The sequence below is a fragment of the Bemisia tabaci genome, chromosome 6, assembly GCF_918797505.1.
Source record: "Bemisia tabaci chromosome 6, PGI_BMITA_v3".
Taxonomy (NCBI): domain Eukaryota; kingdom Metazoa; phylum Arthropoda; class Insecta; order Hemiptera; family Aleyrodidae; genus Bemisia; species Bemisia tabaci.
Genome location: NC_092798.1, coordinates 6,072,824 through 6,090,024, shown reverse-complemented (window position 1 = coordinate 6,090,024; position 17,201 = coordinate 6,072,824). Strand labels below are relative to the sequence as shown.

Below are 17,201 nucleotides of genomic sequence, written 5' to 3'. Positions count from 1 at the left end.
CGTAGAAATGGATCAAGAGTTCATTCCTTCTTGTTTCATTACTTAAATCTCAAATGGGTAGCAGCAGGAGCAAAAGTCTCCCATTACCCCAGTCTCTCTTTACCCGGTTCTCCCCTAGGTATGGTCATAGTGGGTGCCTAAGCACAGGGACTCGAGGTGAGCTATAAGTTTGATTTCAAAGAGGGGCCTTGAGGTGAGCTCTCTCTAAGCTCGGTTTCCACGATCGAAATGAGCGCATCGAAATGGGTCATCCATGCAACTACTGAGAGGTGCCGATCAAAATTCATAGGTGCCCCTAAGTTTGTCTTACTTTTTTCTTTTTTTAAATATTTGTTTTGGGGGGGAGGGCGAAGTTTCTTTATACCTTGGACAAGTGCGTAACACCTGCCACGCTTAGGAGGCGGGCCGCACCGAAATGAGAATGGAGGCCTCTCCTCATATAAAAGGGGAAAGTTTAGGAGAGGCGCTGAAGGGCCTCCTATGATATTCTTCGAAAAATTGGCCTCTTCTCATATAAAAGGGGAAAGTTTAGAAGAGGCGCTGAAGGACCTCCTATGATATTCTTCGAAAAATTGGCCTCTTCTCATATAAAAGGGGAAAGTTTAGAAGGGGCGCTGAAGGGCCTCCTATGATATTCTTTGAAAAAATCCAGGGGGAGTTCCGGTGGGGCCATAAAAATTATGTCATAATGACTCCTAGCGGAGCCCTCTCCGTTAACGATTAGAGGGCGATGGCCCTCTGCTTAGGGCCAGTCCGCCTCTGGGAGGGGGTAGCGCCTTCTCCCTTGTGTTTTTTTTGAAGGCCTCGATAACTTTCCCGCTTTTTTTCTTAAATGTATCCGGAAGCGAAGAGTAATTACGCCTCCGTTCCCATGCGAGCGGGAAAAAACTGAAAATTTCGGAGCCAGCGTCCCCCCCCCCCCTCCTCACGACACCACTGAAGCAGGGTATTACAGGGTATCTTATGACAAAAAGTAGAGGCACCACTCAATTTTGATCGGCAACACGATCGCATCGTCGCATCGGGGACCCAATTCGACGGGCTCGTGTCGACCGTGGAAACCCAGCGCCACGCCCTTGACACACGTTCGAAGTGAAACTTCGAAGTGGTGGCTGCTCAGCCGAGTCTCGACATGGATCCCATCAAAGCAGAGCGCCCCGCGCTCTGCTTCGGCAGACCCATGCCGACACTAGGCCAGACAGCCACCACTTCGGAGCGTCACTTGGAACGTGTATCCAGGGCTTAGGCCCCAGGATAGTTCCGCTGTCGCCGCGACTTGCTCTCGCGGTCGTAGCGCTGCAACAACGATCGCCGCTCGGCCAGCTCCGGCGAGGGGTCCGTCCGCAGATCGCGCCCGGACCTGCGGGCTCCGACCCTGTGACGGTGCCTGAAACCCTAGGAATCGACTGCCGCATGGACACAGGTTACCCGAGGCGATCGTAACACGAGCGAATCTCGAAGGGATCCCCGTCCGAGTGGAGCGCACCACCGCTCACCGATGAGCACCGGTGAGCGTTGATGAGCTCCACTCGGACGGGGGTCCGATCGGACACATGCTCGTGTAACGAGAGCCTTGGAGTCAACGGTGCGTCCACGCAGTTCGTCCGACCGCCAGATGAGCGATACATCGGACAGCCTCCCGGACGCTCTGTCCAGAGACCGAGCTTCCGGCGGACTGCTCGGCGGAGCGCTCGTCCGACCGTCAAACGAGCTGTGTGGGCGCACCTGCGTGTGATGAAATGAGATGAAATGAGATGAAACGTAAACAAATGAAATAAAATGTAAACAAAATATAGATAGAGATGGCATGAATTGAGATGAGATGGAATGGCATGAGATGAGATGGAATAAAATGAAATAAAATGTAAACAAAATATATTTACCTGATATACGTACTTAATATACTTACCTGGTTTACTTATCTAATATACTTATCTAATATGTTTTACCTGATATACTTACCTAATGTACTTACCCTCTTACAAAATGTACTTACCTTAGGTACCTAAGGATGAGAGAGAAACAAGAAAAGTTGGAAGGGCGCGCAAGAAGTACGCATCGATAGAAATTAGGAAGGAGCTGAAGACAAGAAGTAAGCATAGATAAGGACGATGAAGGGGCTGAAGACAAGAAGTAGACATGGATAGAGATGATGAGGGATCAGAAGGCAAGAAGCATGCTTGAATAGAAATGACGAAGGATCTGAAGGCAAGAGTATGCATGCATGCATGCATGCATGCATGCATGGAAATGATGAAGGAGTTGAAGGCAAGAGATTTGCAAGGATAGAAATAATGAGAGAGTAGACTCAAGGAAAAAACCTACTACAAAAAAAAAAAAAAAAAAAAAAAAAAAAAAAAAAAAATTCATTGAACTAAATTTTGCAGTAAAGAACTAATAATTTTGGCTCATTTTAGAGACAACATTTGTACAATTAGTTGATATGATAGGCCCGAAATAATAGTTCCTACTAGTAAAATGTAGAAAAGAAAGTTTCAGTCAATGATACACAAACCTATAAAATGGGAATGGGATCATAAAATTCAAAGAGATAATCAGAATTCCATGATAAAAGAATCCTAATGCCTGACAAGTGAATGTTAAGAAAAGGGAGGAGAGGGAATGTTTGAAGGGTCGTTTTGAATGATGGTCGGGGGATGAATAATTAAAATTTCGCTTGGCTTGCGTTGAGGAAAAAGGCATCCGATATTCTCATGTTAAAAAAATTTCAAATTTTTGGACGACATTAAATGAATGAGCTCACCATTTGATCAAGCAAATACCTAAAACCCTAACACAGTACCTGTTGTACCATACATTTATGTATTTTATATCATTGATGCTGTGCTTTCATAAATCGAACAAAATTAGATGTAAGGATGAGCTTTTCCCTCGGAATTCAGATTTGGACTTACGATTTCAGGCTCACAGGTAGAAATACCTTATCTGCATAGGGGAACTAATGGCACATAAGCTGATTCTAACTTAAGCCAGAGATTATTGATCCTAATTGGAAAATGTGGTCCATTTCAGGAGTGAGAGTTGCATGAGGGATGGGGCCGTTCAAGTATTGCGTACGCTACTGAAGGTGATTTAATGGCCGCCAAATTTTATGTCAGAACGACATGCAATACATCGCGTTGATTAATTTCATGTTTTCAACTATTAGTAATTTTTTTCGAATTTTGAGGTCGCATTTCTGTTTTCACGAGACTGAAGAATTCACGTACCAAATTTTCCAAACAAATTTACCGTAATGAAGGTAGGATCTTTTTTTAGAAGAAATACATCGCATTCGATACTGGTATCGAAGCTGCACTCGAATAAGACATTTTTCCTCTAAAAAAAACTCTGCCTTTCATCATGTTGAATTAGTTTGTAATATTGGTAAGTGCATTCTTTAGTCTTGTTACAAAAGAGTTGCGATCTCAAAATTCGATAAAAATGACAAATAGCTGAAAACATGGAAATATTCGATGCAATATATCACATGTCATTCTCACACAAAATGAGTCTGCCATCGAATCACCTTGCGGAGGATGAAAGGTGATCTAAACTTGCTTCTTCGGGTATATTACGAAGGGGGGGGGGAGGGGGCTGTCCAGTCCTACGTAAGCTCCTCACCTCGGATGGAAAAAAACAATATTTCACAACATATGTAAATAATTCCCCTCTGGTTTTCTCTGTTGAAAGTCCGGTCGCGTAAGCTTTTCACCTCAAATGGAAAAAACAATAATTCTCAACATGTGTAATAATTCCCTTCAGGTTATCTCCATCACTTTCTAAAAGCCAGATGGGGGGGGGGGTCCAGTCCCACGTATGCTTCTCACCTCAGATGGGAAAAACAATATGTCATAGTATAGGTAAATAATTCCCCTCAGATTTTCTCAGTCACTTCTTAAAAAGTGGGGGAGAAGAGGGGGGGGGGGGAGGTTCCAGTCCCACGTAAGCTTCTCACCTCAAATGGGACCCACGTAAGCTTCTCACCTCAAATGGGAAAACCCAATATTTCTCAATATAAGTAGGTAATAATCTCTTCAGGTTGTCTCCGTTACTTTCTAAAAAAAGAGGGGGGGGGGGGGGGTCCAGTCCTACGTAAGCTCCTCACCTCAGATGGGAAAAACGATATTTCATTATAGGTAAATAATTCCCCTCAGGTTGTCTCTATTACTTTCTAGGAAAATAGGGAGGGGGGGGGGGGTTCCAGTCCTATGTAAGCTTCTCACCTCAGATGGAAAAAACAATAGGTACTACACAACATAGGTAAATAATTCCCTTCAGGTTTTCTCAGTTACCTCCTAAAAATGGGGGAGGGGGGGGGGGCTGCCTGGTCATTCTTACATCCTTCGAAAGGGAGGAGAGGGTCTTGACCATTTTTGTGCAGTTCAAAAATTAGGGGGCGAGAGGGTCAAAAAGTCTGCCAAAATGTCTTGCATAAGTAATACTTGAACGGTCCATAACTGAATAACAAAGAGGAAAGCAACCAGTGGCGTGGCGTGCTTTGCGATACATCGATTGATATGCCATTGAAACCTATGGAGAAAAATCGATAAACAGGGTGTTTGTTCGCAGCGAGCACCTTAATAATCGATTCTTTACCATAGGTTTAAATGGCATAACAATCGATACATTGCAATTCACGCCACGCCACTGAAAGCAACGAGAGGGAAACGTAGAATTTTAATGAAAATCATTCCCGGGAAGAGTAAAAACATGGTTGCCACAGAATTTGGAAAATTTAATTCCGTCATTTCCCTGATGCATTTTGGTGAAATTCTCAGACGGTTGAACGAATGCCAGATTTTTAAAACGACGTACTTAGAAATAGTTTTTAAGCATTTGTCATTCGATACGTCAAACCCACTCGAGAAAGCAAATGAAGGTGATTTGAGGATTTTTCCCTCACATTTCCAGCAGTGGCGTGGCGTGCTTTGCAATGTATCGAATGATCTGCCATTTAAATCTATGGAAAAAGATCGATAAATAGGGTGCTCGCAGCGAACACCTTAATAATCGATTTTTTACCATAGGTTTAAATGGCATGACAATCGATATATCGCAATTCCCGCCACGCCACTGATTTCCAGGTTTTTCCCTGGCTTCTTAAAATTCCCTGACATTTCCCGGTGTCCCTGGTATTCACTGACTGCGGCAACCCTGTGAAAACTACCTGCGGTGAAGACGCGCCTCTTGGAGGGAAATTGCTCGAAAAAAGGAGGAGTGGCGGGGCGGGGGAGGGGGGGGGGGTATTCTTGGAATGATCACAGTTTCAGACGACTGAGGAGGAAAAAATTTGAATCAACGAAGGGTCACTGTCAGAATCTGCTCTGTGAAATCATTCGGGACTGATTTCGCTGGAAGAAACTGTGATGATAAGACAGTCGCCGTCGCCACCTGCAAGTGAGAGTCGAGTGGCGAGACAACATCCTGTTGAAAGGGACGCAACGATGCCACCCAAAGCGCGTTCCCTGGTTTTCCTCACAGATCTGTCAATGCACCTCCCCCCTCCCCGGTCTCTATCACACTCTCTCCCCCCTCTGGTCTCTCTTCTCTGGCGGGGTGGTGCTTCTTCCTCAAGAAAAGTGAATCGAAAGATACGGCTAAAATTAGACCGAATTATTAAACAATATTCCTGATAATTACGTTCTCTAATGTAAAGGCACTGTGAGGTGACAGGTAGAAATTGTGTTACCTACTCTGCTGCGCTGAGTAAGAACTCCGTATGAGCCTCGAGGCATTGCCAAGTTTCCTTTTACAAATCACGAAATTTCGGGAGAATTCTAAACAGTCTCCTTCCAATTATCTAGAGAGTTTTGTTTCAAATAAGATCCTGAGTATCTGATGATTTCAAGGAAAAATACTCGCAACTTCTCTCAAGAAGAAGTATATTTATTGGGAGGAAATTTGTTTTCTTTTACAGATACGAATTTTCGGGAAAATTTTCGACAGTCTCCTCCCAATTTTTTAGAGATTTTTGTTTCGAATTTGATCTAAAGTGTCTGAAAATTTCAAAGAAAAATACTCACGACTTTTCTCAAGAATAAGTATTTACAGGGAGGAAATTTGGCAACATTCGAATGTTCATACGGCGTTTATCCTTGGAACGGGAGTACTGCAAAAGGCGTAGAGCGAATTGGAGGATACGGATGGCAATTTGGCAATGTCTGTCGAAGGGGCGAGACGGCGAGAGTCAGAGGGACTTCATATCATAGCAACGTTGCTGAATTCATTTTAGTATGCGTTGAGAATAGCTATTATGATTTAAACGAAAATTTAAGGAAATTTAAACGAGATACTCCCGTTATTTGATTAAAGGAGTGCTTTCTAGTTGAAACTTTGCAACATATAAATCAATTTGTACAATCTGTACAATCAAGTTCCACAAAAATGAGCAAGTTTCAGATCAATGGATGGTCACTCTCTCTTTCTTACATCTTTCCTTCTTCTCTCTCTCTTTCTTACATATTTCCTTCTTCTTCTCTCTCTTTCTTACATCTTTCCTTCTTCTCTCTCTCTTCCTTACAGCTTTCCTTCTTCTCTTCTCTTCAATTTTGTCTCACTTGATCTTTTCAAAAAGAAGAGGAAGGGGGGAATTATGTCTCAGGTCTTGTCACTTTGGAGGGGTCATGGATGTTCGCTCATTTCTTTCATCTATCCTCCGTCTCTCTTTAATTTTGTCAATTGGGACCTTGGCAGTGAGAGATGACACTCAAACTACCTTTAAAAAAAAAAAGTCCCCTTGACTCTTACCCGTGACGTGGGAGAGGGGTCCTAGATTTTAAAAATTGATCAGTTTCATAATCATTTCGAAATCTCAGCTGGTCATTTTAAGGGGGGGGGGGGGGGGGGCAGAATGTTTTAGGTAGATTCAATAAAATTTCATCCCGCTTAGGTATCTGAAAATATTCTCTGTCTCATTACACTGCATTTTCCTGGATTGGACTTCACAGACGAGCAACGGGCTCACGTAGATCTCAGGAGACTCGAATTGATAAAAACCAAACTGTATGAATCACTTGCGAGAAAAATTGGTCGATTTCCAATGATTTAATTGAGACATTCTCAGCTAATAGCCCACAGCGTGTTTGGCAAAGGGAAACAAAAGTTGTATTCTACCGTTGATAATACTCGTATTGGAAAAATTTGGGCTGAAATAGGAAAGATCTTTTGGAAACTTTTGGATGAGAAAACATGATGAATGTTCACATTGCACCTCACACTAACGATAATAGCCTGTATTCATGGCTTCATTGAGGGTAATTTCGATATAACTGCTGTAGGTAAGGAAGGAAGATGGACTTCGGGCGAATTTTTCAAGAGAGTGTACTAAAATTCAGAACACAAATACGGTAAAAAATGTGGGTTAAATTTTTTTAAAAAAAAAAAACAACCAAAACCTCCCTTTCTTAACACTCACCGGCAGTCTACAAGTTTAGAAATTATTATCTCATATGAGAAGATAGCAAATACTTAATAGCTGAAAACATGCAAATAATCTCCGGCGTATTTAAGTAAGTAGGTAAATAATTATCATAAGGAACTACATCCATTCTTCACGCGTGTCAGAGTTCCTTCTGCTTTAAATGTATCCAGTTAAAGAAAAATCGCGAGGTATACGATACCTACATTTTTATGATCCCAGTATTCGGAAAATACCTTACAGCCACCTCCTACAGGTGGCTGTAATTTCTTAACGACTAAAGCCGATTTTTCGTTCACTCTTCGAGTGGACAACCCCATAACCATGAAGGTGGCAATCAGGGTAAAGAGACTAAACATGATGTGACAGAATTGAAATCAGAATAGAGTAATTAATTGATGTTTTCAGACCTGACCAGAGAGCTTGACCAATCTTACGAAAATAGCTGGGGCAGAATATTCCAGAATAGTTGGAGACATTTAATTCCCGAGGCTCGTCCCACTAGATGAAACACAGAACACAAAACGCACTGAATGCACGATCACTGTCCCACGCGGTTTCACACGACGCGAAAACACAGAAAACACGAAAACCACAACTGTCCGCGACCCTGGGAGGGGCTCACTAATTACGAGAGTAGCGAAACCGATGAAATAAAAATGTGAGACGAATAGAAATGTCTGAGCTTAGAGCAAGGACACGCAGAACCTCGGAGGTTCGAGAAACCACGCGAGCCAACTCGAACCGAACACCAGGCTGATCCTCGTCTTCGTCACTTCAGCCCAACACAATAGGGATCGCAACAAATAAGATACTTAGATCTCTGCGGTTTTCTTTTGAATAAGAAAGCACTGAACTGTCGAATTCGAAATCAAGTCCACGAAAACATCCGACGGATAATCGAAAGAAGGCCACTTAAGTCAAAATCACTTCCAACCGATGAGAGGGAGGAAAAGTATCTCCATTTTCGACAACAGTCCTCATCGAATTCGAATCACGCCACGTAAAATTTGAACGAATTCTCGCGAGAAGTTCACTTGCTACTTGCACAACGCGAAAACGAATAACTTCAACCGATGCGACGCGACCAGAGACAGGAAGGATACGTTCCATACGTTCACGCCCGCCATATTGGAAAAGTCAGTATCCTTCACCTTTGCAGAGTGCGAATTAGGCATATAAGTTCACACAATCTTCGAAGAAACGATTAAAACTTGCACAGATATTGAGAAAATCGCCGCTTATTAGCCGAAAGCACTGTTTAAACGAGTAATGACCGAAACAAGTAAAAGGTAATCGAGTTCAGACAGAGCAATGTGCTACCGGCCGGACGTAACAGATTTGCGACGCGTGAACCTGACGGTAGCGCTGTTTTCGGCAAACTGGCCGGTGCTGGTGGGGCGCGCTCTCGCCTCAGGTGATTGTCTCGAGGCAAGCGTCCCCCCACCCCAACGCTACGCGTGGCTCCCCAGTCGCCCGATTCGGTCTCTCGCAGATTTTCATCCCGCCAATTCTTATCGTTTGGCAACGAGCGAGCGAGAAAGCTTCCCACTCGCACACACACACAAATCCACGCACGATCAGATTTGTCTATCCGCCCCTATTGCAAAATCTACTATCAAAACCCTTCAAACACAACTCCTGTTCCTGAGTTCAGCGATTTTTTTAATAGGACGCTTGGTGGAAAGGAAGAATCACAGTTTGCGACGTTGCAGACTCCCTGTCGCACTTTATTTTTAAATGAACAAATGCTCAACTTCAAGGCTACGCTACCGTGCCAAGGAAATACGCCGTATGAGCCTTTAGACGCTGCCAGATTTCCTTCACTAAAAACCGAATTTACTGGCTTAGTTCGAATATTTTTTTCCAAAATGTTCGGACAATTTTGTACGCAATTTAATCTAAAATATCTGAAAATTTCAAGGAAAAATATGCATGAACGCCGTCACAAATACATGTTTTATCGAGGGAAATTTGGCAACTCTCGAATGTACATACGGCGTCCTACCTTGGCACGGCAGTACGTCGCTACGTGCTTCATATTATACAGTATTTGGATTGCATTAAACGGAAAGGATCCAACTCGATTAGTGTTGTAAGATCCTCATCTTTTTATCTGAAAAGCGTCTTCGCTTTTTTTTTTGCCGAGTAATGTTTAATTTTAAAGGATAGCAAACGTGAATATTTTATTATTGTAAATATATCGATGGTAAAAGTGCGGAACTACGTATCTTCGTTTGCAACGTTGCAGAACTGACGTCATACTTCATTTTTTCATCCTAATTATCTCGATTTCCTGAAAACTTCCCTTGACTTTCCTCCCATATCAGCAGAATATTCTGCAGAAATTTCAAGTTACATTGTTGACTTGCTTTTTCCTCGAAAAAATGAAATAAGAGCAGAGGTTGTGAAACGCCGCAATGTAGATACGTGATTTCGCACTTTACCCATCGAAATTCACTATTTTTTTAAAAGAAAAAAGAATTCGCACGATTTAGAAAATTCTGAAATTGAGGAAATACTGGAGAATCACTAGAAAAAAAAGTCGCATGGATCCAGAGTCCAGACTCTTAAATTTGACGAGAAAAACTATTCTTGACTCAATCGGATGTTTGCTTGAATCAAAAGGATATTCACTTAAATTAAGAGGCTTGGCTCTCGATTCAAGCAAACATCCGATTAAATCGAGTGTATTTTTTCGTGTCAAATTTTTTAGGAGTCTGAACTCTAGATTTAAGGGACTTGTCATTTCCAGTGCTCATTACTAGGGGGCACATCCTCTGACCACTTCGCAATCCAACCCCCCCCCCCCCCAAGTGCTTTGCGCTTCAGACGTTGCGGAAATTTTGTTGTGTGGTTTGACGAGGGAAAAACCCAGAAGTCTCAATCCTGTGATTTGAACTTGGGGAATATCTCGTGAAACGTTCCGCGGAGACAAGGAGATAGCTAACGTGGAAATCAAGCGCGGAACTATTTGAACTCCGAGCTGGGTATGTGATGTGGTATTACGTGGAAATGAAGGATAATAATCTGCGCTTTTCACTTCCCTCAAATTACTGACGCTTAAGAATGTAGGCATTGCAGAAATCAAGCGCACAACTACTCGAACTCCGAACTAGGTTTGTGATGTGGTATCACGCGGAAATGAAGGATAACCTTGGCTTTTTCACTTGTTTCAAATTACGGAAATTTATGAACGTAGGTATCATGCTCGCATCGTTCCACGGGGAAATTAGGCGCACAACTATTCGAACTCCGAAATACGTTTATGATGCGGTATCACGCGAAAATGAAGGATAATCTTAGCTTCTTTTTTTCAAATTACTGACATTAAGACCGAGCAGTGGCGTGGCGTGCTTTGCGATGTATCGATTGCTCGGTCATGTAAACCTACGGAAAAGTATTGATAAACAGGGTGTTCGCAGCGAACGCTTTAATAATCGATTATTCACCACAGCTTCTAATGGGGAAATATCGATAGATCGTAAAGCACGCCATGCCACTGCGACCGAGTTCATCAGAGCCACCCCGCATTCTCGAAAAAACTGAGTTAAGAAGATTTTTGAGTTCCACTGGCATATATTCTCCTGCCAAGAACTGAAAGTCGAAAAAAAAAATCAATTTGTAAAATGAGGGGTTAAAGTTTATTTTCTACATTGAGCCTTACGCAGGAATAAAACTTCAAACCTTTTCTCCTCAGTTTAAACTATATCGACGGTGAAACTACCAAACCACGTATCTCGGTTTGCGACGTCGCAGACTTCCTGTCATACTTTATTTTTTAAATGAAAAGCTACTTAACGTCCAGTCTTGAAAATTTCCGTGATTTTTCCTCTTCGTGCGGAGAAAATTCTGTGAAAATTTCAAGGATCGATATTGATTTGGTCTACTTCAAAAAAATAAAATGTGAGCGGAGATTTTTAAACACCGCAAACGAGATACGTGGTTTGGTAGTTTCACCGTCGATATGTGGATTGGCTCCTTTCTGATGAACTCTATCTATTTGTGAACGTTGGAATTATGCTCGCATCGTTCTATGCTGAGATCAAGTGCGCGATCGAACCAGGTATGTGATGTGGTATCACGCGGAAATGAAGCACTGAAAAAAAATTCTCGGCGTTTTTACCAAGGTCCGTTGGTACCTTTACCATCTCACTTTTTTACCAATTATTGGTAATTTTACCAAGACAGACTGGTAAGCTTACTCAAAAACCGGTATTTTTACTGTTTTTTCAGGTAAGAATACCGCTTTTATTGGTAATCAATTCCCGGTAACTTTGCCATTTTACCTCGGTAATTCTACCACAGTCGATAAAAAATATAGGCGTTTTTACCAAGGTCCAGTAAAATTACCGAGAAAGTTCAATAATTTTACCGAGATTTCTCGGTAAAATTACCAATTCCATAAATGGTAATTTTACCGAGAAAAAACTGGGATCAAATAGAACCCTGAATTCTTGGTAATTTTACCCTTTTCTTAGTAAATACACCGAGATTTTTTTTTTCAGTGAGGAAAATCTTAGCTTTTCCACGTTTTTCAAATTACTGACATTTATGAACGTAGGCAGTCTGATGGTCTATTTACGGAAAAATTCATGAAAACGAAAAAAAAGGATCCATTAAAAATGAAAATCCAAAGAAAACAAAACCCGCGGGAAGGGCGCGGCGCAAGTGAAAAGGATGCAGAGATGGCGTCATGAATCAAAAAGACAATTGAAAGGCACACGCCTGTCCGGCCTCCTGCATTTTTAATTATTCTCCCGCGGGAGCGAAACATTGTCTCTGTCCACGCACGTGTGAAGAATAAAAGTGGGAGCACATAAATCTTCTTGTGCTTTAACACCTTCCTGTTCGAAAATCCAATAACACGGGATACAGTTCTCCCTCGTGTCACTTCGCCACCCTAAATCCATCCGCGGGCACTTCCTGTCATTTCGCTACGAAATAAATACAGTTGGAGGGCATCCCGGATACGGGAAGAAATGCTTTTCGTTTATTTTTCCCTCTCTTCATCGATAAAAAAAAATAAAAAAATAAAATTCGTTGTTTTAAACGATAAGCCGAAATTGTGGCTACTCTCCTAGAATTATTTGAATTGGGAATACAACAGTGGCGTGGCGTGCTTTGCGATGTATCGATTGTTATGTCATTTAAACCTATGATAAAGAATCGATTATTAAGGCGTTCGCTGCGAACACCCTGTTTATTGATCCTTTACCATACGTTTGACACGTTACCACGCCACTGAATACAATAATACTGAGTGGAAAATCAAATACTCATAAATGTTCTTCTTCATATTTCTCCATCATTTTATCACGAAATAAATACAGTTAAAGGGTATCGCGGATGGGGGGGGGGAGAGAGAAATGATTTTCGTTTCCTTTTCCCCTTTTTTTAATAAATAAAAAAAAAAAAAAAAAAAAAAAAAAAAAAATAGGATTAATCGTTTTCAAACCTAGCGGATGGCGTGGCTTCTCTCCTACAAGAATTAGAGGTTGGAATACAATAATACCGAGTGGATGATTAAACAATCAAAATCGTTCTTCTTCATATTAGTTCATCAATTCGGTACGAAATAAATACATTTAGATGGTATCACAGACAAGGAATGAAGTTATCTTTTTCAATCATATGAATTTAAAAAAAAAAAAATGCATTGTTTCAAACCAAATTCAGCTGAGATCGTGGAAATTGGAAATACAATACTGAATACTAAGTTGAAAATCATCTTCTTCGAACCGATTTTCTTCATTCATCTGTCTTTTCTTTCATTTTCATTTATGTGACTTGGAGGGCATGGAGCATAAGTGCAGTTTTTGAAAAGAATACGATATTAACAAATTCCACGGAGACCAGTCTTAAAACATACTTTGTAAAGAATTTGCCACTAAAATCCGATCTCTAAATAAAATTATGAGTTCAAATTTTCTCCACCGTGAGGGCCCGTGTAATTTTGATACTTTGAAAACGTGTTTCTTGAAACAGCAAAAACTGCATATATGTGCCTTATCCTCCACGCCCTTCATTTCTTCTCTCCTTTGCGGGCTGCTTGTCGAAATCGATAGACAAAGCGATAGACAAAGAGGACAAATGGAGAGACTGGTGGACTATGGGTTGCCGTTAGTTGGTCTATAACTACCTCCTGTATCCATTTCGACCACCCACTTCCACCGCAATAGAATCGCTTCATTTTCCCTTTATCTTCTTTGTCTATAGCTTTGTCTATCAGTTTATATAATCAGCCCGCAGAGCAATCAGACACGGAATATCATGAAAACCCCGCACCAATGCGGCCCTCAGAGAGATCGTTTCTGAAAGCGAGCGGGACGCATGTTCGTCCCACAAAACGCCTTCAATTAGCCTGCTAGGCAATTCGAGCTCCGGGGAGTTAAAATATTTGCTTGGAGGGTTCCTTGTTACCAACATACTGCATGGACTTCGCCACTGTAGAGTACTGCCGTGCTAAGGAAGAACGACGTATGAGCCTGCAGACGTGCCACGTTTCCTCCGATAAAAACCGACTTTGCTGGGAAAATTGCGAATATTATTTTCCAAAATTTTCAGACAATTTTGTACGCAATTTCATCTAAAATATCTGAGAATTTCAAGGAAAAATACGCATGAATGTTGTCAAAAATACATATTTTATCAAGGGAAATTTGACAACTCTCGATTGTTTATACGGCGTTCTTCCTTAACACGGCAGAATAGCCTACTGTTTTTCATCCTCGTAGTTGAAATACGCTTTTCTCGAGATTACGAACATGTCCCTTCCAGGTTCTATCCGTAATCCTCTTACCTTATAAGAATGGATCGAATACAGAACAATAGTGTTGGTGTTTATGCAAGATTTCCAGGTCTTGAGATTGACATTAACTTTAATATACGAATATGAAACCAGGTGCTACTTCTTGGTGGAGTTCATTATCTTATGATCGCCACTGAATAGTATTAATGTTTCACATATATATAGGACCATATGTTAAATTCGCTCAAATATAGGATCTGTATTCAATCCTACGTGCAAGAGCCTTACAAAAATCAGGCATGAGGCGTTCATAGAAGACCTTAATGAGACTCATTATTAACATCGAGCTTTAGAATTAGATCAGATCTTTTTTTTAAAAACATCGAATGCTTCTTTTCTTTTTTTTCAAGTACCGATTTCAGAAAAACTTGTTTCATACAATTCTTCAAAATATCATTTTAACCCGATCCGAAAGGATTCGCAATTGAAAATTCTTTAAATATACTGTCAATTACATGCATAAAATATTAATTGCAGATGAATAGGCAGGAATAATTTTTTCGAATGTGATTCTGAAATTAAGCCATTGCATGGTCAAATAATTTGCATACTAAATATGTTGAGAAAGAAATAAAGATATGAAACATACCTGATGAACCAAAGTTATCCAATATCTAGAACTGGAACCGAGGGTGCAATCACTTTTAAGAATGTTCACTTATGCAAAAACAAGTAAAACTTTGATTCAAATATGTACTAGCTTTATCAATTTATCTGATAAAAATCAGTTGATAACCTACGAATTATGTTATAAATGCCTACTGCCACTATAAATCATTGAAGAGTTCTATTGTATTAAAATCAATCATGAAACGTGTTTTTGCTACCAGAAATTATTGTCAAATGACTGTAAAACTAGACACGAAAACATTGTCAAAACTAGAATGGATCATTCAAGAGAGTTTCCATAAATGGTTTCGCACTTGACGTAGTTTCACTGTCGTTAAAACCTATTTGTATCAAGATTCTAAGCAGTAGGTATTCACGCTGTTATACCACAGTAAAAAACCGAAATCGATTTGCTGTATCGCAAAAAAAAATATTAAAAAACCATTAGGGCTGCATGTTTAAAATTTGTCGAAAGAAACAAAAGGAAATTTTCAAAAAAATTAACTTTAAAACACAAAAATTAGGTGAAAACAGAATTAACAAGGAAAAATTTCGTGATGACACTTCCTTCACTGCGGGTTTTATTAGAGTAGTTTTATTTATCCGTTAATTTATTTTGTAATGTTCCTTCTTTTGAAAAAGAGATATGAGTTTGGTTTCATACCTGTCCTTAATCAAACGATATTTTTATTGAAGGTCGATCACGCGAAATTACCAGGTACAAACTTGATTATTCTTCATGCACAAGCAAAACTTGAGAGGGTTCAAAAAATGCACTTATTCATAAAAATCATGTCTCGTTGAGTGGTCAATTTTTCTGAATAAATAACAACGAAACTTTGAAATTATAATAAAAAATGGCGAAATTTGGAATGGTCCGCAAAGCAGGACAGTCAGCGGCGCGATCGCGAAAAGCAAGGAAAAATGAAACGCGAAGAGACGCGAGTTGCTGGTGAGTCGCGGGGGTTGACTGAAAACGGCAGCAGCTCCGAGTCGGAGGGTGTGACAGCCCTTAAAGCACGTGGTCGGCAAGGGTGCATCCCGCGCCCTCTTGCGCGCTCGCCCTCAAACTACCGCGTTCAACCACCCCCGCAGAAGAGCCAAACTACCCTGCAAAATGCATTTCCAGCCGCGGGCAATACGGAATGTCCCAGAATTAAGTGGATTGCATTTTGCAAAAAGGAATCAAGAGCATGTGGAAATGTTGTACACTGGAAAAAAAAAAACACATTGGATCTAGAGTCCAGACTCTTGAAAACATTGTCAAGAAAAAATACTCTTGATTCAATCAGATTTTTGCTTAAATCAAAAGGAAATCCGCTCAAATTAAGAGGCTTGGTTCTTGATTTAAGCAAAAATCCGATTGAATCAAGAGTATCTTTTTTTATCGATGTTTTTAAGAGTCTGGACTCTCGATCCAATGTGTTTTTTTCCAGGAGTGTGAAACTTACATTCTTTGCCATTAATTTACTGACATGCAAAAAAAAAAAAAAAAAAAAAAAAAAAAAAAAATTACAAAGGCAATTTTTGTCTTGAATTTACAGGGAGTAAGGATAAAACATGTTAAGATGATTACACTGACAAAAAAAACTCATTGGATCTAGAGTTCAGACTCTTGAAAACATTGACAAGAAAAAATACTCTTGATTCAATCAGATTTTTGCTGAAATCAAAAGGAAATCCGCTCAAATCAAGAGGCTTGGTTCTTGATTTAAGCAAAAATCCGATTGAATCAAGAGTTTTTTCTTGTCGATGTTTTTAAGAGTCTGGACTCAAGATCCGATGTGTTTTTCTCCAGTGCAGTTCATATTTGCGAGGTAATTGCGTAAAAGCGCGAAATTATTTCTTTCCGCTGAAATACACATTTCATCGAAGGAAACTTGGCGATTCGATCAAATCTGCTGAAATGCATGTGTTAAATTGGGAAATGCCGCCAGATGACGTTACTAGGTGGTGCATTTTCTTACTTTTAAATCTGTTATTATACTTTTTCCCATTTCAAAAAAAATCCTGAAAGATACTGCGAAATAAGCTCTTTAAGAACTCTGAGATAGTGCACTAAAAGGTTTGCGTGCAGATTCTACATTGCAAAATGCAGTCAAAATATTAAATAGAGCATTTTCTTGTGCTGAATTTTTGTAAATTGCGTAGGGATTGCTAAACGAGTGTCTCAATTCTGTGGTAATCATGTCATGATTCGGCGAATCTCAGTGTTAACTTCGGAAAGGACGAATAACTTTTACGCTGTGGAAAAGATAGGAGCGCAGGGTGTCTAAAATATGTTGTCTCTGCTCCAGTTAACAGACTCTTCTGTGAAGGCGGCTCCGTCGGGTAAGCAGATACTGTTTTGAGGAGAAAACG

The 17,201-nt window shown here is 40.5% G+C and overlaps 1 protein-coding gene across 2 annotated transcripts in view; it reads right to left on the bottom strand.

Annotated features, from left to right (window-relative positions):
- The window catches only part of LOC109038510 (uncharacterized), a 193,505-nt gene extending 177,296 nt beyond the window's left edge, over nucleotides 1-16,209 (bottom strand). Inside the window, exon 1 of one of the 2 annotated variants that reach the window (XR_011900084.1) lies at nucleotides 14,821-16,209. Coding sequence is in view for 1 of the 2 variants with exons in the window: in XM_072301812.1 (XP_072157913.1) it covers nucleotides 7,831-7,899 (69 nt within the window). In the remaining variant the exon portion in view is untranslated. Of the gene's footprint in view, nucleotides 1-7,830; nucleotides 8,786-14,820 lie in introns of those variants that run through there. The other variant, XM_072301812.1, reaches the window with a different exon arrangement.
- Between the last annotated feature and the right edge of the window lie 992 nt (nucleotides 16,210-17,201).